At 50.8% G+C, this 22043-nt stretch overlaps 1 protein-coding gene across 3 annotated transcripts; it reads right to left on the bottom strand.

Moving 5' to 3' along the window:
- KLHDC8A (kelch domain containing 8A) lies at positions 1-21375 on the bottom strand. 3 transcript variants are annotated; one of them, XM_010362459.1, is made up of 9 exons: positions 21273-21375; positions 20819-20854; positions 12739-12953; positions 8153-8488; positions 7248-7812; positions 3570-3734; positions 3120-3335; positions 2434-2535; positions 1-1526 (listed from the first exon to the last, which is right to left on the bottom strand). In XM_010362459.1, exons 5-9 carry the CDS (start codon positions 7621-7623, stop codon positions 1333-1335), a joined length of 1053 nt encoding a protein of 350 aa, XP_010360761.1. In that variant the 5' UTR covers positions 7624-7812; positions 8153-8488; positions 12739-12953; positions 20819-20854; positions 21273-21375; the 3' UTR covers positions 1-1332. The 3 variants fall into 3 exon arrangements, with proteins under 3 accessions (XP_010360761.1, XP_010360763.1, XP_010360764.1); XM_010362461.1 differs by lacking the exon at positions 8153-8488; XM_010362462.1 differs by lacking the exons at positions 8153-8488; positions 12739-12953.
- Between the last annotated feature and the right edge of the window lie 668 nt (positions 21376-22043).

Genomic DNA, 22043 nt, shown 5'->3' with positions numbered 1-22043 from the left:
TGATACCTGACTCCTCCAGAACCCTTCAGGGCAGGCATTTTATTCATCATTTATTTTAAAAATAACTGGGAGTCAGAAACAGATGCTAAGAGGAGGCACATTCTTCGAGTTTTTTAAAATAACCCTTTCTACTTTGGATAGGACAAAAATGAGCTTTGGCTGAATGAACTGAGACTAGACATAAGAAGGACTGAGCTGCTGATGAGTTCTGAATGGAAGATTAACATGCAGTCTCAAGGCAGGAGAAGAAGAATATGTGCTGTTTTCCTGGGATTGGGGTAACTGGTGGTGGCTGTGAGAAGGCAGGGCACTTCAGAGGGGACAGCCAAGAACAGGTGGTCACTGCGGGCCCTCCTTAGCCTGAGAATGCCGGAGGGATTGTTTTATGGGGTCCTCCCTGCCCCTCAAGACACCCTTCTGCCCCACTCCCACACCAGGGTGCTAGAGAAGTTAGGAATATAGATTTTAATCATTGTGCTGCTGCTATTAACCAGAGTGCAATTAATCCATCTTTTGTGGATTTTGATGCCACAGTGTAAATGAGAAGGTTTCACACAGAAACCCTCTGGGGGCCTTCGGTGACAAAAGGGCTAGGCCTCTGGTGGGGAGGGGGTGGAAGAAGGTGAAGTGGAATTAGGAGAGATGTGGGGAGCAGACCCATGGCTGGGAGACTGCTGCTTCTCCATCATCACATGCCCAGCAAGGACCCCAAGAGGAAGGGATTCTTCCTGCCATGGCCTGGGCTGTCCAAGTGAGCCTGACTTCCCTTCCAAGGCAGCTGCCTCTAGCTTCATGTCCAATTCTCGCTGAGTAGATGAGGTCCAGGGTAGGCCCACAGTTGACCACCAAATGGTGAAGAGATATAAACCAAGGGAGAAGAAAGGGGTTTGGAACCCCCAATCATTCTCCATTTTTCATCTTAAGCAACCTTAAAACTAATTTAGAGCTGGGGAAAGACAGCAACAGCAGATTATCCTCTCTGTCAGAACTGCTCTACCTGCCTCCTGGAGATGGGGGTCGGGAGAGGTGGGACTCACAGGAGGGAGAGGTAGGAAATATTCCTGTGCCTTTCTGTGCCTGTGCAGTAAGTGGAGACTCTCTTCAGAGTCAGCTCTGCAGCTGGTTGAGTCATCTGTGCCTCTTACAGTTTTCTGAGATTGGTAGGATTTGGAGCTATAGAGAGGTCACTTAGAGCCCCAAGGCCAGACTCCACTGGCTGCTAACAGGAGCTGACATTCTGGGAAGCAGCCCTGACTGCTTGGACAAGATCATTCCTCATGTCAAGAGTGAAGTGATATGGTCCAGGGCAAAGGTACTGGACCCAGAAGACAGCTAGGAGTCAGAGACACACAGGGCCTCCACTGCGTCACTCAGACCCTGGTTGACACCTCCCACGGCGAGGAGGCAGTTCTTGACGACTATGCTGGAGCAGGCACAGCGGGGTGTGGGCATGGCAGGGAGGATCTCCCATTTGTTCTTCCCTGGGTGGAATGCTTCCGCCGTCTCCAGGACAGTGGGTTGATTCCCTGAAAGTGTCAAGGGAATCAGACCTTACAAAGGAGTCCAACCGCCAATCCATGCCCCACAGTCACCCCACCTTCCTCCCTTGGGCACCCACAAGCAGAAGCCAAGCAAGGTCAGCTTCCTTGGCTACAGGATTACTCCCTTTACTAAGCCAGTGGCTTTTGTCAAGCAGCCACTTTGTCCCTCCTACCTTCTTCCTTTCTGTCTCTTTAAGAGTAAGCTTTCTTTCCCTACCCATTGCTTTTCACCAGAGCTTTCTAGCACACTACTGCCTCACTGCTATCCTTTCTTAAAAAAGCTACCGACATGGTCTAGCTCATATGGTTCCTTCATGCATGAGTAAAGTGGGAGTTTGTCCACACTAAGTAGACTTGGGGTACCTGGAAGCCCTGCTGCCTGGACTTCTCTTCCTTGATGATGGAGGACTTCTCACTTTAGAGTCCTTCCTTCAAAATACCAGTAATCTCTGGCAGAGTTAATATATCAAATTCAAGATTCATCTGTTGAACTTAATCAGATTGCTTTCCTGTTCCATGATTGGGCTGGGTATCCAAGGAGAAGAGATTGGTCAGAGGAAGACCAAGGCTAATCCCCTCCACATTTTGTCTCCAGTCATGCCCGTTTAGGGATCTGTGCTCAGCAAGCCTGTGCTGCACAGCTATGGGTGTCCCTTATTCTCTCTGCGTCACAGTTTCCCCCGTGTAGGAGGACAGAAAGGCCACACCTGGGGCCCATAGTGGATAGGTAATATCCAGGCTGGAAGAAACGGAGTGCTTTGAAATTTTTGGAGTAAAGTGGTAGGCAGGTGGTTTGCAAGGAGCCAGTACCCTTTCCTGCATATGCAAAGTGCCAAGGATCCACCGAGCACCAGAACCACAATAAATTCCAGCCTGAAAGCGCCATCCTTACCAAGTCCCCCAGCCACTATGACCCGTCCACTCAGAGAGCCAGCCACAAAGTCTGCCCGCCGCTTCTTGAGGAAGAATGATCGTTCCATCTTCAGCCATCCCCCTATAGGCCATGGATAATGGTGGGTTATATAGAGAGAATGAGATACAGACCACTCCCACCAAATACAGATTGTGGCCCAAATAGCTTTCACCCTGGGCAGTGTCTTCACTCTATTTATCCTTTATGCTTGGGGAGTACACAGTTCCTCCTGCTGTTTGAAATTCTCCGCGGCTTCCCCCTCTCCCATGCTTGCTGCTCTGTAAGGCATCATCATCACCTTGACTTCTGCTTAGGAGGCTAATAAAGGCAGTGAGGGTAGGAGTCAGGATCCTTCTGTTTCTCCATCAGTAAAAAGTAAGAAAAATCCCTCTCTGACCTGGTGCTGTGTGAATATTGTAAGAAAAGACAATATAGGTAGAAAAGGGGCTTTGAAAAAAACCAACCAAGCAAAAAGGGTAACTATAGCAATGAAGGAATTTGATTCCAAGAGTAGCCCTGAGTGGAGAGGGCTGCTGAGACTTCCAAGAAGCTTGCTCAGCTGGGTAAACGGCCCTGGAAGATGGTTGGAATGGGTGTAAGGGATGGGGAGCCAGCCAGAAGGGCAGTGGGCAGCCAGAGCTTCCTGGGGAAGGTGACCAGCTCACCCTGTTCCATGTCAAACACGTCCATCGTCCGCAGGAACTTGGGCTGCCGGTAGAGGCGACCTTGCCGCAGGCCTCCCAGGCTGTACAAGTGGCTGTCCAGGGTCACAAAGCTGGAGAAGGCCCTCTTACAGGGAATGTTGGGAAACTTGGTCCAGGAGCGAGTCTCGATGTCAAAGACCTCGAAAGCGTTGACTGCGTACTTGGACTGTCGTCCCCCTGGGGGCCAGAGCAGGATAGAGGTTGGGCAGAAGGGTTGTCCCTGAGGACAGGGACAGCGAAAAGGGTTTCCCCTTTTGACAGTTACTCATTCATACAGGAAGCTCCCGGTGGGCTGGGCAGTGTGATTATCCCCAGTACCGACGAGATGCTCAGCACACAGGCACTGCTTCCCATGGGAACTGAGCCAAGGGAAGGAAGGAGGGTAGGTATAGAACAGTAACTCATCCTTACCCAGCACGTAGATCTTGGAGCCTCGGAGGAAGGAGGTGGCAGCATATCTCGGGGTGGGCATGGGTGCTAGTGACACCCACATGTCCTTGAGCATGTCATAGTGTTGGAGGTGGCTGTGTGGACGTAGGTCTAGGCCCATCCCGCCTGCCGCGTATACTCGGTAATCTAAGAAGAAAGGTCATACATGCCCCTGGCTTAGCTCACAAGTACAGCAAAGCAGGCCCACCAGCATCCATTGCCTCCCATGGCCAGGCCAAGCTTTCAACCACTGCTCAGCCAGAGTGAGTCATATCTGTATCAGTGTGGTTGATAGCACCATTCAAAGAAGTCCCTGCTACAGCTGAGCCTGAGAGCCTGTTTTTGTTTGTTTGTTTGTTTGTTTTTTAATTTAGATATGATCTCATTCTGTCATCCAAGCTGGAGTGTGGCATAATCCATAATTATGGTTCACTGCAACCTTGACCTCCTGGGCTCAAGAGATCTTCCCACCTCAGCCTCCCAAGTAGCCTCCCAAGTAGCTATGGTGGCATGTACTACAGGTCCATGCCACCATACCCAGCTAATCTTTGTATTTTTTGTAGAGACAGGGTTTTGCCATGTTGCCCAGGCTTGTCTCGAACTCTGGGGCTAAAGCAATCCTCTTGCCTCCACCTTCCAAAGTGCTGGGATTGCAGGTGTGAGCCACTGCGCCCAGCTGCCTGGGTGTTTTGAAGCCATGGTATGATTACATGCCTTTGTCTTCCTTAGTGTCCAGCCCTTTGGCTAAGCCTGAAACACTGCATGAAGTCTAGGCCTGGAAAACCCTTTGCAGATCTTGTCCCCTTCACTGTCCTCCTCCCTGGGCAGCCAGAGGGCAAGCCAAAGAGGACAGGTATTCTTTTTTTTTGAGAGAGAGTCTTGTCTTGTCACCCAGGCTGGAGTGCAATGGCATGATCTCAGCTCACTGCAACCTCTGCCTCTCAGGTTCAAGCGATTCTCCTGCCTCAGCCTCCAGAGTAGCTGGGATTACAGATGCCTGCCACCATACCTGGTTACTTTTTTTTGTATTTTTAGTAGAGACAGGGTTTCACTGTGTTGGCCAGGCTGGTCTTGAACTCCTTACCTCAGGTGATCCGCCCAGATCTTGGGCGGATCTTGGCCTCCCAGAGTGTGGAGATTACAGGCATGAGCCACCACGCCTGGCCTCAACGAGTAGAGATATTCTTCTGATGCCCTTTCCCCAGGCATTCACAAACTGGAATTTTTTAGATATGGCAGGGGCCTTTAGAAATAAGATGAGTCATGCTGTCACTGGCCTATGGGACACTGGACTGCTGCTGGTCTGTGTCTGCCAGCCCCATGGGGAAATGCCATCTTCCTTCACACATTGGGAGACTTGTGGGATCCAGGAGTCACTTCAACTAAATGATATAGGGCTAGGGGCGAATGAGGGTGAAGCTTTGGAGAGAGTGCTGGCCCCTTTAAGAAACCGTGCCTAGGAAGTGAGCTGGGGTACTTTGAGAAGTGAGTCTCCTCTCATTCTCTACTACTCGTGACTGTAGGTGGCCTTTCAAAGGACTTCACTACACCAGAGAGGATGGGCAAGGCATCTGTGTTTCCCTGGGTCTCACCCCAGGACCTCCCGAGCCTCTCTTTCTCAGGGAGCCACCCCTGCCCGGGATTCTGTCTGCCAGCAGCCAGTCCTCACTGCTTCTGGCTCCAGGACGCCTTTATTCTTTTTTTTTTGAGACGGAGTCTCGCTCTGCTGCCCAGGCTGGAGTGCAGTGGCCAGATCTCAGCTCACTGCAAGCTCTGCCTTCTGAGTTTACGCCATTCTCCTGCCTCAGCCTCCCGAGTAGCTGGGACTACAGGCGCCCGCCACGTCGCCCGGCTAGTTTTTTGTATTTTTTAGTAGAGACGGGGTTTCACCGTGTTAGCCAGGATGGTCTCGATCTCCTGACCTCGTCATCCGCCCGTCTCGGCCTCCCAAAGTGCTGGGATTACAGGCTTGAGCCACCGCGCCCGGCCTGACGCCTTTATTCTTAAGGTGATTGTAGGGATGAGTACTATTTCCTCCTACTTTCCAATCTTACTGGAAAAAAAAAAAAAATGCCAACCCTAGCCTGAGGCTGGAAGACGGTGCCTGCTAATGAGGAATTCACCTTGCACGAGCTCCACCCATCCCATCCTGTGTTAGTTGAAACACCTCCTCCTGGGAATCCTCCCATCCACTCCTCACTACTATTTTTGTGCCCAATTCTTACTCATCGTTTCAGACCCATCTGGATGTCCCTGAACTACAAGGCTGGGTGGACAGCACCGGCTCAGTGCCTCCTGAATGATGGCTCTTCTGTCACCCTATTCCATCACCCTAATTGCCACATGTTACTGAATAATCTTTGTTTCTTTCAATGGATTGTAGGCCCTTGAGAATCTGTTAAATCTATAGCCCCAGCATCTGGCACAATGCCTGGCACACAGGCATGTAAATGCTTATTAAACTAACTCTTGAACTCATTCAGTGCCATAGTAAGAGCACAGATTCAATCATCACTATCTGTGTCACCTCAGACCAGTGGTTTAACTCACTCTTTGGGCCTTACACTGCTTGTCTCTAAAATCAGAGTAATACCAGCACTTACCTCATTGGATAGGTTGTGAGAATCAAAGGGGTTAATGTATACAAAGCACCAATGGTAAGGATTCAATGAACGTTAGTTCTTAATCTTTCAAGACCATTTATTGAGGCCTGGGATGAAGATGTACTTTTTCCCTCCCTTGCTCTCTGTAGGCCTCCAGGCCTTCCATCCTTCTTACTGGGAGGTTACAGAAGCCCCACGGGCTGTGCTGCCCTGGGGGATTCTGCACTAGAGTTTCTCTCTGGTCACCTTCATTGGTCAGATCCAGACTCCTGAAGGCAGGGAACAGATCTTCTGCCTCTTTCCTTCCTTCCTTGAGCCTGGCACTGTGCCAGGGACAGAGCAGGTGCTCAAGAAATACTGGTTCCCAATCTACAGTAGATTTGACATGCAGCTAGTATGGTTTAGCAGAAGAGGGAGGGAGGAAAAGGAGACGGAGGGAAGGTTGCACCCCACTGCAAGCCTGTGCTGCTCAGGTGTGTCTGAACTTGGTGTCTCCTCATTCCCATCGAACCATCTCCCACAAAACCCTTTGTGTTTTAGCAAAAGAGCTTTCAGGGCTCTAGGTTCTGGGCTGTACTAGGCGTGAAAAGAATGAAATGAGGGGCTTTGAGAAAGGAAAATGGGAATCACAAAACCATGTAGTGAGGACATACATGCGCTGAGGACTTAGTGAAATGGGGCAAGACGTTTCAGGAGCACAACCCCCAGGAACATTCTGGTCTCCATTAAGCATCTCTGAGATTGGGAGGCAGAGGGGGAGGTTGAAGGTGGAAGAGGCCCCTGGAATCAGGTCCCAAAGCCCTCTCAGTGGGGCCTGGTGACGCTAAAGGATGGAGTGAGCATTGTCAGGACCCCAAATAGGTGTCTGGGGGTGGTGGCACCTGCAAGGCAGGTTTCAGGGGCTGGGGTGTGGCGGCGGGAGGTGCAGGCATTCTGCTGAACGCATGCGGTCTGCAGAAACATGGCACTAAACTCCACAGCCCACAGCAAATGCGTGTTTCCCTCGTGGCCCCCCACTTCCTTCTCTCTGGCCGCCCTCAGCCCTGGCCCCACTTGCCTTTGGCCGTGACAGAAATGCCCATGGCGGCCTCACGCAGCATGCTCCTCTTCTTCCACTTGCCCTCATCGATGCTGTACATCTCCACCACCTTCAGGGGCAACTGATTGGTGCCCACGCCCCCAATCACCATGATCCGCTTCCCCAGGGCAGTGACGGCCACCCCCGCCCGGGCTGTGGGCAGCGGGGGCAAGGCAGTCCACTGGTCGGCCTCGGGGGAGTAGACCTCGAAGCAGTCCATGGGGACGCCGTTGTCGTCACATCCCCCGATGGCATAGACCTGGCCCCCGGTCTCCAGCAGGGAGCAGTAGACCCGGCGGCTGGGCAGTGGCGCTAGGCGCTTCCACTGGAAATCCTTGACGTTAGGCACCTCCATGGCAGCCTCGGGGAGTGCCCGGGCGCCGGGAGAGGCGCGAGCGCGGGGGTCCACCGGCTACTCGGCGCCGGCTCCCACGGCCCCTCTCGCCACCTCCATCGGGCTCTCGAGCGCCAGCCCCAGCCAGACGCCGGCCAGTACTTCACTGTGCTCCGAGTCTCAGCGGTCCGGCGGCGTCCACGCCTGGCCCTGCGGGAGGAACGCGGCGAATCAAGGGCAGCCGGGGCCACGCGCTCTCCGGCGGGCACCAGGCGGGCTCCGCAGCCCCTGGTCAGCTTCACCGGGAAGACGCGGCGGCGGAGGGCGCCCCCCGGCGGCGGCACCACGCCCTGCACCGCTTGGTCCCCGCCCCCTCCCCACCCGCTGCTCGGACACTGCCGGAGCAATCCGCGGGCTGGGGCTTTCAGGGGTTCCGGGCGACGGGCAGTCCCCGGGCGGAGGAAGGAGTTAGCGTCTCTCAGCGTCTACGCCTCTCTTCCCCCGCGCCCCCTCCCCGCAGTCTCGGCGCCCCCGCCCTCGCATCACTTACACTGCCAGGCCCGGGGAGCGCTGCGGCGAGGCGCAGACGACGCATCACCGGGGAGCCCGGAGCCCCCGCCCGGCTGCACGGGAGCCGGGGAGAGGGCGCTCTGTCCTTCCCAGTCCGCGCGCCGCTGTCACACATGCAGATGAGGAGATGAAGTGAACAGCAGGAAGGAGAAGCGGAGCCGCCGCCGGGGAGGAAGCCGGCGAGCCCGCTCCGCTCGGTCCCCATCCGCAGCCACCACACCTGTGCAGGAATCCACGTGCGTCCCGGGACATAGCGTGCTGTGACCTCTTTACAGAAGCCCCGCCGCCCGGGCCCCCGGGGAAGCGCTCACCTTGTCTACAGGGTCAAGGAAAGCAGGGCACTAGAACCAAGCACCCAGATGACGGGCACAGACTCCCTCCGGTGCGGGGGCGGGCTTTTGTGTTTGTTTTGGATGAAGAGGCAGAGAGTCCAATTACCCAGTTTATCTACAGTACACAGACTCAGTTCGTGACAGGCTGACTCAATAGCCAGCTTTGCTTGGGGGGAGGTATTATCATATAGTTTAACCTCATGGAAACAACTTATGTGGGTGCGATGCACGCAGACCTGGCACAGGTACTTTCAAATATAACATATACACCCACTTGCACATAGATGCGTAACTTACACATCACCCTCCCCCCCGAAATAGACACATCCACAGAGACACTGACCAATGATGCACAGACAGACATGTGGACACAGCCAGAGACACCAACATAGACAGACACACACAGGCAGTTTTTCCATCTGCCACACACATGCACAACCCACCACCGCCACCATCACCCTTCACAAGCTTTAGGAAGGGAAAACCTGATGATCAAATCTCTGTCCCCAGCACCAACCCACAGGGCTTGACAAACAATCCTTGCAAGCCACCCTGTAATACCCTTTACAGGACAGTAGCCCCCAGTAACAAAGGTGCCCATGAGGCCAGAGAACCACCTGGTCTGGTGGACTGCAAGGCTGATGGAATCTTCCTCCTACCTGGTTCTCTCAAATGTAGCCAAGTCTTGAAAGACCCAGGCTTGGAAGGCTGGAAGACCTGGGTTTGAATCTTGCCTCTGAAACTTGTTTAACTACTCTAAGCTTCAGTTTCTTATACAGATAGATAAATAGATCTATATCTATATATTTTTGATAGATCTATATCTATATATTTTTTAAACTACAGTTATAATTTTGAGAAAATTTTAGATTCACATGCAGCTGTAAGAAAGAATACCCTTTACCCAGTTTCTCCCAATGGCAACATCTTACAAAACTATAGTACAGTATATATCACAACCAGGGTTTTGAAATTGATCAGTCAAGGTACAATAGTTCCGGCCGGGTGAGGTAGCTCATACCTGTAATCCAGGCACTTTGGGAGGCCCAGGCAGGCAGATCACTTGAGGTCAGGAGTTTCAGACCAGCCTGGCCAACATGGTGAAACCCCATCTCTACTAAGAATACAAAAAAATTAGCCAGGCATGGTGGCATGCACCTGTAGTCCCAACTACTCGGGAGGCTGAGGCAGGAGGTTCACCTGAACCTGGTAAATGGAGATTGCAGTGAGCCAAGCTTGTGCCACTGCACTCCAGCCTGGGTGACAGAGCAAGACTCTGTCTCAAAAAAACAAAACAAAACAAACCTTCCACCCTCAAAATTATATAGTCGAGGTGGGGTTTGGTGGCTCATGCCTGTAATCCTAGCACTTTGGGTTGCCGAGGCAGGTGGATCACCTGAGGTCAGGAATTCAAGATCAGCCTGGTCAACATGGTGAAATCTCGTCTCTACTAAAAATACCAAATTAACTGGGTGCAGTGATGCATACCTGTGATCCCAACTACTCAGGAGGCAGAGGCAGGAGAATCACTTGAACCCGGGAGGCAGAGGTTTCAGCAAGCAGAGATTGCAGCATTGCACTCCATCCAACGGGCCCATTTTACTACTTTGAGTTCTTGGCTTAAAAATTCCACTGTTTGTTAGTTTGAATTCTCTGTGCTTACAAAGTAAGCGCCTCTAGAACCTTCACAGAGGAAAGCTGTGTCTGTTTTCCCTATTCAATCAGAACTCATAAATTCCAAAAGCATGGGGTGTGAATTAATGAAATTTCACAGAAACACTGAACATTTCCCTTTCGTCCTAGGAGTCTCTAACTGCCTGGAGAAATAGGGAACGGACATTTACCTCAGCATGAACTGTCTTCACAAAATCAGAATGGGTGATCGGAAAGATTTAAAGCCATAGACCTTCCTCAAAAGGGCTTGTTGGAGTCCATCCTCAGCCTCTTTTGCCCACTGAGCCTTCTACCAAAGCAGTGAGGCCAGGCTTCTTAAATGAGCCCTCACCACCCCAGCTGGGGCAGCTTAATAAGCAGACAGATAGAGCTCCACGCTGTATGTTATATTTGTGTCAGCTGTTGAGATCATCTAAGCCCTTGCATGTCCATTTTCTCGTAATCTTAAAACAGCCCTGGGAGGGGTTGCCAGGTAGGTATCGGTATCCACTTTTGACAGATGAGGAATTTGAGCCTTAATGAGATGAAGTGACTTACTTAGGACCATGCAGGCCATTCAGGGTGGGTCCAAGGTATGAATTCCAAATCCAGTACTCCTTCACTTTATCACAATTAAATCACAAATGAAAGAATTGTGCCTTATGAATGAAACCAAGCAGGTCCACTCTCCACTTGGCTTCTGGTCTTTATTCCACTGCGGTGAAGAAAGGAGCCCAGGCTCCCAAGGATATTCCAGCGGCTGCCCATACTGTTTGTGCCAGGCAGTGCAGGTAAAGAAGTGCTGGAATCCAGCCCTAGAATAGGCCCCCATTCTAAACTAAGGCTCATATCCTACAGGCACCATCTTCTATGCAGACCATGGGATCTAGGGACTCAGACCCTTGGAAAAGTACTAAGAACAGGATGTCTTCCAGACCATGACCTAATTGCTTGTTCTGGAAGTCCTGGCTTCTCTCCATCTCCCCCATCTCTCTTCCTCTCCGCCAGGTAACATCCTTTAGTCCTTACACTGAGTGCACATCGAGGAAGCTTGTAACCTAGCAACTGCCACTTAAGATTCCCTGAGTCACCTGTGGTTTCCACTGCCTGGGCTGAGTGCACCAAGATGGGGCCTTAAGGAGTGCCAAGCAGGGGGCCGGGCGCGGTGGCTCAACCCTGTAATCCCAGCACTTTGGGAGGCCGAGACGGGCGGATCACGAGGTCAGGAGATCGAGACCATCCTGGCTAATACGGTGAAACCCTGTCTCTACTTAAAAATACAAAAAACTAGCTGGGCGACGAGGCGGGCACCTGTAGTCCCAGCTACTCAGGAGGCTGAGGCAGGAGAATGGCGTAAACCCGGGAGGCGGAGCTTGCAGTGAGCTGAGATCTGGCCACTGCACTCCAGCCTGGGTGGCAGAGCAAGACTCCGTCTCAAAAAAAAAAAAAAAAAAAAAAAGGAGTGCCAAGCAGAGGGAGAATGTCCAGTGACTCCTTTGATCCCTCCCCACCCTATTCTAGTGTGTAACCATTTTTCTGGGCAGGAAGTTCTTCCTCATGTCAAATCTAAATCCTTCTTGCTCTAAAATCTTGCATAACATTGAGCCAGTGTTTCTCTTTTGCCTTAAAAGGGGTTTGCGTTTTTAGGCTGGATGAGGTGGCTCATGCCTGTAATCCCAGCACTTGGGGAGGCTGAGACGTGTGGCTATATGATCCCAGGAGTTCGAGACCAGCCTCAAAAACATAGCGAGACCCTGGCTCTATAAGAAATAAAAGTTATCCGAGCTTCGTGGCACATAATCCTAGCTACTAGGGAGGCTGAGGTGGGAGGATCACTTGAGCCCAGGAAGTAGAGGCTTCAGTGAACCAAGATTGTGCCACTGCACTCCAGCTTAGGTGACACAGCAAGACCCTGTCTCTCTTAAAAAAAAAAAAAGTGTTAGATTTTTTGCCTTGGTCACAAGGTAGGGTGGGAGGTTGGGGAATTAGGGGAGGGAAAAGTCATAAAAGCCTCTAAAGATTAGGCCTTTGGTGCTGTGGAGTCTTTATTATAGATATTGATGCATCAATCAAACTTGGGGATGCTCAGCCCCAGAAAAAGTCACTCAGTACATTTTGGTTTTTTTTTTTTTTTTTAAAGATGGGGTCTTGCAATATTGCCCAAGCTGGATTTGAACTCCTGGGGTCAAGTCATCTTTTTGCCTCAGCCTCCTGAGTAGCAGGGATTACAGACATGCACCACCTTGACAGGCTCAGTAAGTCTTGGATTTGTTAAGGTCTAATTTACATACAATGAAATGCAGTTTTACTCAGTCTCTGTTGTCTGGTAGGCATTCAGCAGGATCCTGCCTTCACCAAACTGCGGTACCTTAGGGGGAAATTGGGGGTGTTGTGGGGGACAGTTTCTTCCCAATAAACCAGGCAGATTCTCGGTGTGGCAGGCCATGGATGCAGTAACTGTGTGAAGGGTTTCAAGGTCTGGTGGAATTTCAAGTGTAGGGAACATTTTGGGGGGATAGGAGGAAAGAGGAGTTGTTTAGTGATTAGTTGCTCCTTAGCCCTCCCTAGAAATACTCTGTACCGGAGTGCGCTCTGCAGGGAACCATGCTCGCTGGAGGCGCACACCAGGAACTCCCCGAGGCCAGGATCACCTTCTTTATGCAGTTTTCTTTCTGCAGCACCCCACAGACCATGAGATCAGCATCAGATAGGCTGGATCTGAATCCTGGTGCAGCCACCTCCTAGCTGTGTGACTATGCACAAGTCACTTACGTCCTTGAATCTGAGTGTCCTCATCTGTGAAAAAGGGAATAAGAAAATCTACTTTCTAGAGTTGTAGGAAGAAGGAGGTGCCAGGCATAGTTCCTGGGCATGTGGTAGGTACCTCATAAAGACTAGTGTCTTTCTTCCCTTTGCGATGGCAAGTTTCTGTACCTCTGACTTTCAGGGTAGTGTGTCCCCCAAAGCAGGTGCCGGTTTCACAAGATAGGCAGCCTTACCAGGGCCCACACCCTCCTGTAGCCAATCACTTCTGGGCCTGTGTCTTAGACCGGATATCTTTTCTCCTAGCTAGCTGAAATCTCATCTGCTGCAACCTAAATTGCATTCTAATCTGGAGAACAGCTGTGCCCTTCCTTTAGCTAATCACCTTCTCATTCCTTACCAGAAGCGTGGTCCTTATTCAGGGAGTGGGGAGTGAGGCTGACTCATCCAATTAGGACTGAGGCTGCCAGCAGACCAAGGAAAGGGTAGTTCCTCCCCCAGCGTAGAGAAGACTCATTAGGGCCTCCTCCCCACCAGTCCCAACATCAGCCCAGAGGAAGGATTTAGAGCTCACGTGGACTTGATGGGAGATGGCATGACACAGTTGCCAGCAGTCAGAACCAGGATCTGTATGTGTTCACGTGGCACTGCTGCCCTGCAGGTGGAGGGCTGGAGTCCTGCAGAATGGCCTTAGCTATTCAAGTTCCCTTCCTGACCACGCAGCCTTGATTGGAGAGTTGAATCAGCCACATTCCTTCAGCTATCTGCCCTGCTCCCTCCCGCTCCAGTGCTTAGCTGGTGCCTGGAACCTAGAGAGGCTTAGTGAATATCCGTTAAAGAATGCATCTGTTCATCTGTAAGCACCTTCCTGCCTACTTAGGTAAAATTGGGACATTGGAAAGTGGACCCCAGATATGGGATGATGAGTGAAGGGAGGGGGTCATCTTCGTTTTCAGATTCAGGAGTTGCACAATGTAGAGAAGAAAGGGTTGGAAAACCGCACACTCCTCTGCTGTTTAGTGCGTGTGGGAAGGGATGCTTCTCAAAGACCTCAGCTACTTCCCTGTGCTTATTGAGGAAGTCGTAAGAGGAAATGGGGCTTACAATAAAGCCTGAGGATTTGAGTTATAAACAAGGAAGAATTTCCTGACCAGCAGTGTCAGAAACTTGAAACACCCGCATGAGGTGAGGTGAGAGGCCACGGAGCCACCTCCTCCTCTATTGCCACCCGGTGCATACTAGAAAGACACAGGACAGTCAGAAGACCTCTGCTACATCGTGTTACAATGTAGGCTATGACCTCCAGCCTACGTTTTGTTGTAACCAGGCTGTGAACTATGGGCAAGTCATATCCATTCTGGTACCTGTCAAATTAGAAGGAAGGAAGGTGAAGAAGAGAGCAGCTGGGGTCCCTCCCAGCTGTAGTGTTCTGTACTCCTGGGGTGCTATACAGGCTGGGGAGCCCTAGAGAAAGAAGCATTTAGCCATAGTGACAAAGCAGCAGATTCTAGAACGAACATCCTCACATTCTACCAGGTGATACAATCACAGAGGTCTGGCCCCACCAGCTCTCACAAGCGCTGCCAGCTACCCCAGGTCCAGTCACCAGTGAGGACTTTATCAGGGCTTCCCCTGGCCACCCTCTCTTGCTACCACCACCCTCCTTTCTCCCCAATCAGCCCAGGACAAGGGGATGCCTTGTGACAGCTGCAGCTGTGGCAAATGGCTCCCTGTAGACCTTGGGCACCCACCTGGATGCCTTATCATGCTTCCTGTTGGGTTCTGACCTTTCTGGGGTGCCTGCTTCCAGGAGAGTATGCAAGGGTTGCAGAGGACGCAAGGGCTCAGGTCATCCTGACCTGGCTCTTTCTCTAAAAGTGAAAATGCACCCATTTGTCCCAGGTCATCAGGCTGGGGCCCTTAGGGGGCCTAATCTTCACCCCATCTCATGAGGAGGACAGCAGAGCCTTTATGGGGGCAGCTCTGCAGAAGAGAAGAGGCTATAGGCTGGGGAAGGCTGCAGCAGACCACTCAGATGCAGCTCTTTAAATGCCCATTAGTAAGTTAATATTGCCATTTCCAAAGTCAGCAGCATCCTCCATTCTTCTTAATTAAAAAGAGCTCCATGTCCTGGCAGAGCTGAGAGAGGGCTCTGAATGATTTACACACCAGCCCTGCTGCTTCCAGCTGGGAAATCAGCAAGGAAGATTGATTGGCAGATGGGCCAGCCTGCCTGTCACGATGGCGTGCGTGCCTGCGTGTGCATGTGTGTGTGTGCATGCATGTGTGTGTGTGTGTGCGTGCATGTGTGTGTGTGCTGAGGCACTGGGAGCTGGCTCTCCTGCTGGCAGGCTCTGAATGAGCAGGGCCTCAGACCCACAGTCCAGCCCATGGAGCTCTGTAAGCCTAGAGATAGGGCCTGCTAGAAACAAAAGGCTAAACAAAAGGCTGGCCTGCTCGCTCACCCTCTTCCTAGCAAAAACTGCCTTATCTAGAAGACAAAAGCTCATTTGTTGTCTCATCCCCACCCAGGAGAGAAGGGGTCACTCCCCGAAGATTCCTCTTGTTTCCATGTACAGATTCCTCACTTGGTACATAGCATATATTGGACTTTTATTTGATCATCACTGCTCACTTTAAGAGGAGACTTTCTCAGGTGGGCGCGGTGGCTCACGCCTGTAATCCCAACACTTTGGGAGGCCAAGGTGGGTGGATCACCTGAGGTCGGGGGTTTGAGACCAGCCTGATCAACGTGGAGAAACCCCATCTCTACTAAAAATACAAAAATTAGCCGGGGATGGTGGTGCATGCCTGTAATCCCAGCTACTCGGAAGGCTGTGGCAGGAGAATTGCTTGAACCCGGGAGTTGGAGGTTGCAGTGAGCCGAGATGGTGCCATTGCACTCCAGCCTGGGCAATAAGAGCGAAACTCCGTCTCAAAAAAAAAAAAAAAAGAGGCTTTCTCATGGCCCGCCTCCCGCCTCTCCTTCCTTGCCTCCCTCCTAACTCCAAATTTTGTCTGACCCTGACATCCAGCAGGATCCAAGACTCTGGGCCCTTTATGGGGCTGAGAAGGGGATGATGAGGTTCACAGTTTAGGCTGTTCAGGCTGGCATGACACTCTGCCTGGGCCCTCCAAAGAGCTGGGAAGTGAGATCAGTCACCCTGAAAGGTCCCAGGCCTCTTTGCCTCTCTCACCAGGCCTTGGGGCAGCCTTGTTGTCCGTCCCATGCCTCTACTCACCTCTAAGAGCCCACCAGCCTCCCTGGGCGCCAGAGAGGGAGGTCCCGCTCACTCTCCAGATGGAAGGAAGTGCCTGGTCACTGGGGCAGGACCTGTACAGAGGTAGGGAGTGGCTTTTGCTCTCTCCTCACCTCTCCCCTTCACCTCTGGCACTTTACTTTACACACACACACACACACACCCCTTGTCCCCAGAGAAAGGACCAGGCAGAGGCACACTGGAGAGGAGGGGGTGGGGACTGGAGCACAGGCATCATCCAGTGCTTTGCTTTCAACCCCGCTCCCTAGGGAGATGGCAATCTGCCACAGCAGTAAGGTTACCATCTGGCATGCTGACCTGTGCTCTCTGTGCTGGAGACAGGAGAGGCGGGGGACCTGTGATGGGCTGGCTGCGAGTGCGTTGTGTGTATGTGTGTCTAAGAAGCCATGAGAGTCTGGAAAGGTGAGAACCAGGCCAAGCTTTGGGTGAATCAAAGGATCTGCCTGTCCTCATCACTCGGCACTCCCAGGGCTGGTGGATGTGTACCTGAGGATCCTAAGGAGTCGCAGGGAGCCTGCCTTCACTTCTCTCCCAGTGAAGGAAGGAGTGGCAGGGCCTTGGCCCTTGAGCATCCTCCTATAGTCTGTCACCAGGAGAATGTGGCTGCCTGCTTAGCACCCAGGAACTGCCAGTCCATCCCCGCACATCACTAGGCAAGAAACAGAGTGACACTTCTATTCACACCCAGACCTAACAACTGCCCCCACGAGGAACCACTAGGGATCCCGTGTGTCCTTTGTTCCTCTCTAGTCCTGGCCCAGAAAGGACTATTTTCTTCCTTGGATGACATCTCTCTGCTTTGGTCTCAGTCTTGGAAGTTATGTTCTGAGACATTCCTTGATACAAGTCCCCCCTAAATCACAGGTTCTACCTCAGTGCAGGAGACAGCGAACTATGACGAGGGCCAACCCTGGCCTGCTGCCTGTTTCTGTATGGTCTGAAATCTAAGAACAATTTTTACATTTTTAAATGATTGGGGAAAAAAATCAAAAGAAAAATATTTTGGGATACATGAAAGTGATATGAAATTCACATTTCAGCATCTATAAATAAAGTTATATTGGAACACAGCCACACTCATTCATTTACGTGTTGTCTATGGCGGCTTTCCCACTACAACAGCAGAGTGGAGTAGTTGCAACAGAGAGCGCATGGCCCGCAAAGCGTAAAATATTTACTATCTGGCCCTTTACAGAAAATGTTTGTGCCCTCCCCCGCACCTTAGGCTGTTTTAAGGGAACAAGGGGAATGCCACCTTATTCTTTTCGTTTTTTGTTTTCTTGTTTGCGTGATACAGGGTCTCTGTCGCCCAGGCTGGAGTGCAGTGGCACCATCATGGCTCACTGGGCCCAGTCGATCCTCCTGCCTCAGCCTCCTGAGTAGCTGGGACTATAGACACGCACCACTCTCAGCTTGCCACCTTGTTCTTGACAACATACTTCGCACCACCATGGCATGTTAAGTTGACACGGCAATATCTAGTGGCAATAAAGGAAATGAACATTTTGAGGGCCCTTCCTGTATACCAAGGACATTTTCTCTGTTTATCACATAATCTCTACAACAACCTTGAGAGAAACAAGCACTAAGAGGTCTATTTACATAATGAAGGAATGGTGAAGATTAGGAAACTCGCCAAAGCTATTAGAGTTAGGCAGAACAGGATCCTGGATTCAAACTCAGATCTGCGTAACCCCACAGCCCATATCCTCTCCAGGCCACCAGATTCTAAGATGACCACCAGCAGTCCAGCGAGGACCCACCCAAATGGCTGCTGGTTTGGGCTGCCACCATGAACAGGCAGGGCAATTGGAACTTAGGCTTTAGGGACCCAGGGCCCACCTCAGCTCCCTCTGCCTCAGAGCCTGGTCCTGAGCATGGGCCACAGGCAAGTCAACAACAGTGACGGCTCCACATCAGCGCCATCTCCCTTTTCTTGCCTTCTTCCTCAACCTTTGCTATCTATTTTCATCACCTTTTAGCTTTCCTTTGGGAAGATTAAATTTGCATTTAAATAGAAAACCTCTTGAATGACTCTGGTGTAACGTTAAGGTACTAATTACAAATTTATTCCTCTTTAAAAATTAAAGCACTTCAGTTCATCTCAGGGGTGATGGACAGCAGCAGAAATGCTTGGTATTGATGTGTCGTGAATATTGAGCTGTTTATTGCAAAGTGCTTACAATCCCCCACCAGCAGAGGGCAGACAGGAGATGTTCTCAAGACCTATGTGGGAGATGTCTTGGGAGCCTAAAATCTGCTAAAAATAAATATCCGAAAGCAGTAATCCTTGAGAGAAAATGGAAGATGGCCAGTGGGATGGAAGATGGCCAGTGGGATGGAAGCTGCTGGGGGTAGGGTGGGAGCACCCAGAAGTCCTCAGGTTGCCAGTTTGCTCAGTTGCTTATAAGTGTCTCAAGGCAGGTGCATACCTGTTGTATTCACCACTCTTTCCCATCAGCAAAACTAATGCCTGGCATTCAATGGGGACCCAAGAAATATTTGCTGAATGAATGAGTGAATGAGTGAATGAATGGATGAATAAGGCAATTAATCATGATGGGCAAGATCATTCATTCAACTACTATAGTGAGTCAGGCATTGCACTTGATAATTTACATAAGTCACTTTGTTAAATGATTGATTCCTTTGGATTTTTCCCAGGACCATGCAGATGACACACAAATTCTCCTTTCTCCTGAAGAATTGCACTTGGTATTTTACCTCCCGATTTCATAGGTGACAAAACAAACTCAGAGAGGTGAAGCAATTAGCCTCAGAGCACCCAGATCAATCTGAAGCTCAGCCAGGACCTGAATGCTGGTCTCAGGCTCTAAGCCTGGCTCTCTATAAAGTGTATCACTCCCCCTCATCCTGGTGCTGGGCTGGTTATTCCAGTGTTCACAGTGTCACACCCTAATCTTGGCCCTTGTCCTCAAGATGCTGGGAGCCCAAAGTCCAGTCCAGCCTCTCAGCCAGGCTTAATGTCTGGGCTCCAGCCAAACCACTCTATTGCCTGATGCCCAATAGGACTTTCATTTCCTGCCTCCATGCTTGGCTTTGTGCTTTCTGCTTCATATGCTCCTTCCTGCTTGTTGACATCCTATTCATCCTTCAGGGCTTGGCCTGAATGCCGCCTCCTCCATGCCTTGCATGATCCCTGCAGGCAAGAACCATTTTTCCCTTTTCTTTTTTTTTTTTTTTTTTTTTTTTTTTTTTTTTTTTTTGAGGCGGAGTCTTGCCTCGCTCTGTCGCCCGGACTGGAGTGCAGTGGCCGGATCTCAGCTCACTGCAAGCTCCGCCTCCCGGGTTTACGCCATTCTCCTGCCTCAGCCTCCCGAGTAGCTGGGACTACAGGCGCCCGCCACCTCGCCCGGCTAGTTTTTGTATTTTTTAGTAGAGACTGGGTTTCACCGTGTTAGCCAGGATGGTCTCGATCTCCTGACCTCGTGATCTGCCCGTCTCGGCCTCCCAAAGTGCTGGGATTACAGGCTTGAGCCACCGCGCCCGGCCGGCCATTTTTCCCTTTTCTATAGAACTTCCTCTGTAACTGTGTTAGCATGATCATAACCACCACCCATTATTCTCAACACCACACTACATTCTTTACATATTTTGTATAATTTGAACCGCATAAAAAGTCAATAATAATAATCATTAACAAGTATATGGTGCTCATTATGTGTCATGAACTGATCAGAGTTTTATGTGTGTGTGAGTTGTGTGTGTGTATAATTTAGCCTATAAAGTAGGCACTATTATTATTGTCATTTTACAAAGGTGAAAACTGAAATTTAGAGAAGTTAAATGACTTGCCCATGGTCACACAACCAGAACAGGGATGTGAAATCCAGCTTGTCTGGCCCCAGAATCCCCATACCTATCTATGGAGATATTCTTTCTTACCAGGTGGTAAGCAATGGAAGGCAGGAACCATGTTATGTGCCATGGTCATCAAAGCACAATCCCTTCAGAGCCAAGTGTAGCAATGTGTGTGTACATAGTAGATACTCCATAAGTTTTAAAAATCTTAATTTTAGATGCAGGGGACATGTGTGCAGGTTTGTCACAAGGGTGTATTTTGTGATGCTGCAGTTTGGGTTTCTATTGATCCCGTCACCTGGATAGTGAACATAGTAACCTAATAGGAAGCTTCTCAGCCCTTGTCCCCTCCCTCCCTCCTTTTTGAGTCCCCAGCATCTATTGTTCCCATCTTGATGTCCATCTGCGTACAAGGTTTACCTCCCACATTTGTAAGTGAGAATATGCAATATTTGGTTTTCTGTTTGATATTCCATAAAGTTGAGCTGAATTCGGATCAGAAGCCAGAAGTTCTGGAGGTTGGCTCTATGTTGGTCAGTCTGTGCCCTGGACAGCAATCTTTGGAGTTAATTAGCTGGGTTAAGACCAGGTGGGAAGAAACCTTTAACTTCAAAGCCAGAGAGGCCCAGCTGAGGAGAAAAAGCCCTTGAAGACCCTTGCTCCTCCTGACCCCCATGCCAGCCTGTCTGACCTGGGCAGCCCTCCTCTCACGGACACTACTGCCTATCTCCCCACCACCAGGCACTCAGAATGCCAAGACATCACTCTGCATAGATGGATTGAAATAAAACTTACCTGACTAGGGGGAAAAGGAGGACACCCGGCGATCATCTGCAAAAGACAAAGAAGGGGAGGGCCCTGGAGAGGGTCGAGCAGGTGTTGGCTCTGAGGCTTGTCCTAGGAGCAGACTGGGAATAGAGTCGGCAAGGTCCCCAGGGTCCCCAGGGCTTCCTCCACAATTGATGAATCCACTGCTGCTGCCTCTGGCTGATCGACTGGGATGCAGCCAGGCCTCTATGCACAGGGCATGAGGCCAGCCCCGCCCTGAATGCACAGAAACTTGGGGTCCCTGAGTTCCAGGAGGCGTGACCCCCCTACTGAGAGGGCCTTAGCCAGCTTGTCAGAGCCCCAGTGTCTCCGTGCCTCTCCCTCCACCCAGTCTCTGCTACAAAGGCCCGCTCTGTGAGGAGAGCGGGTGAGGGGGCGGACATGCTCACACACACAGACAATAACTACCATGGAAACTAACCAACAAAAAGAAGATTTAGGGAGCCGGACTCCTCTGCCAGATGGGAGAGAATGGAGGGAAGAGAGAAAGGGGCTGTCCTTTGCAACGCTGCCAGTTATGCAAAGGGCAAATATGCACCTCAGCTCTAATCCAACAATTGCAGATTTTTCCCTCCTCTGGGGTGGGGCTGTGGGTAAAAAGCAGAGAAGTGGGTTGACCTTATTATATGAAGGTCCCAAACAGCCACCCCATACCTTTGCCTTTCCATGCACAGAGGAGGCATCAGTGGTCCAGCATGGGTGCGAAATTCCCAAGGAAATGCTCAGCACCGCTGGCAAAGCAAAACTCGAAACTCGTTCCACAAAGCAACGTGTTTTACCAGGTCAAGCTGAACCTCAGGGCGATTTGATTACCTTCCTTGGGCAGATGGCTTGAAGGACTTTCTTAGATGAAAATCCCCATGTTTAGTGGGTAGCAAAACAAGGCTTTTCTTCAAGCCCAACCTTTTCTATCCATGATGTTAAAGCTGACTGCCCATAGTTTAAAGAAAGCCGGGGATGGAGTGGGTGCTAGCATAGATATGGGACATGTGGCTTTCCTTCCAATGGCCTTTAGTTCTGTTTGGGGGGATTTTTCTCTCTGGGATAAAAGAAAATCTAATGAGGGAACTTAAAAAAAATTCTCTGGAAGTACTGTAAGGGAAGTAAGGTAATCTGAGCATCGGAAATCCTGCTCTAACTCTTTAGCTGTGTGACCTTGGGCAAGTTTCTTCATCTGTAAAATGGGACCAAT

This window comes from Rhinopithecus roxellana, chromosome 8 (assembly GCF_007565055.1).
Source record: "Rhinopithecus roxellana isolate Shanxi Qingling chromosome 8, ASM756505v1, whole genome shotgun sequence".
Lineage (NCBI taxonomy): Eukaryota > Metazoa > Chordata > Mammalia > Primates > Cercopithecidae > Rhinopithecus > Rhinopithecus roxellana.
This window is presented reverse-complemented; position numbering and strand designations above follow the sequence as displayed.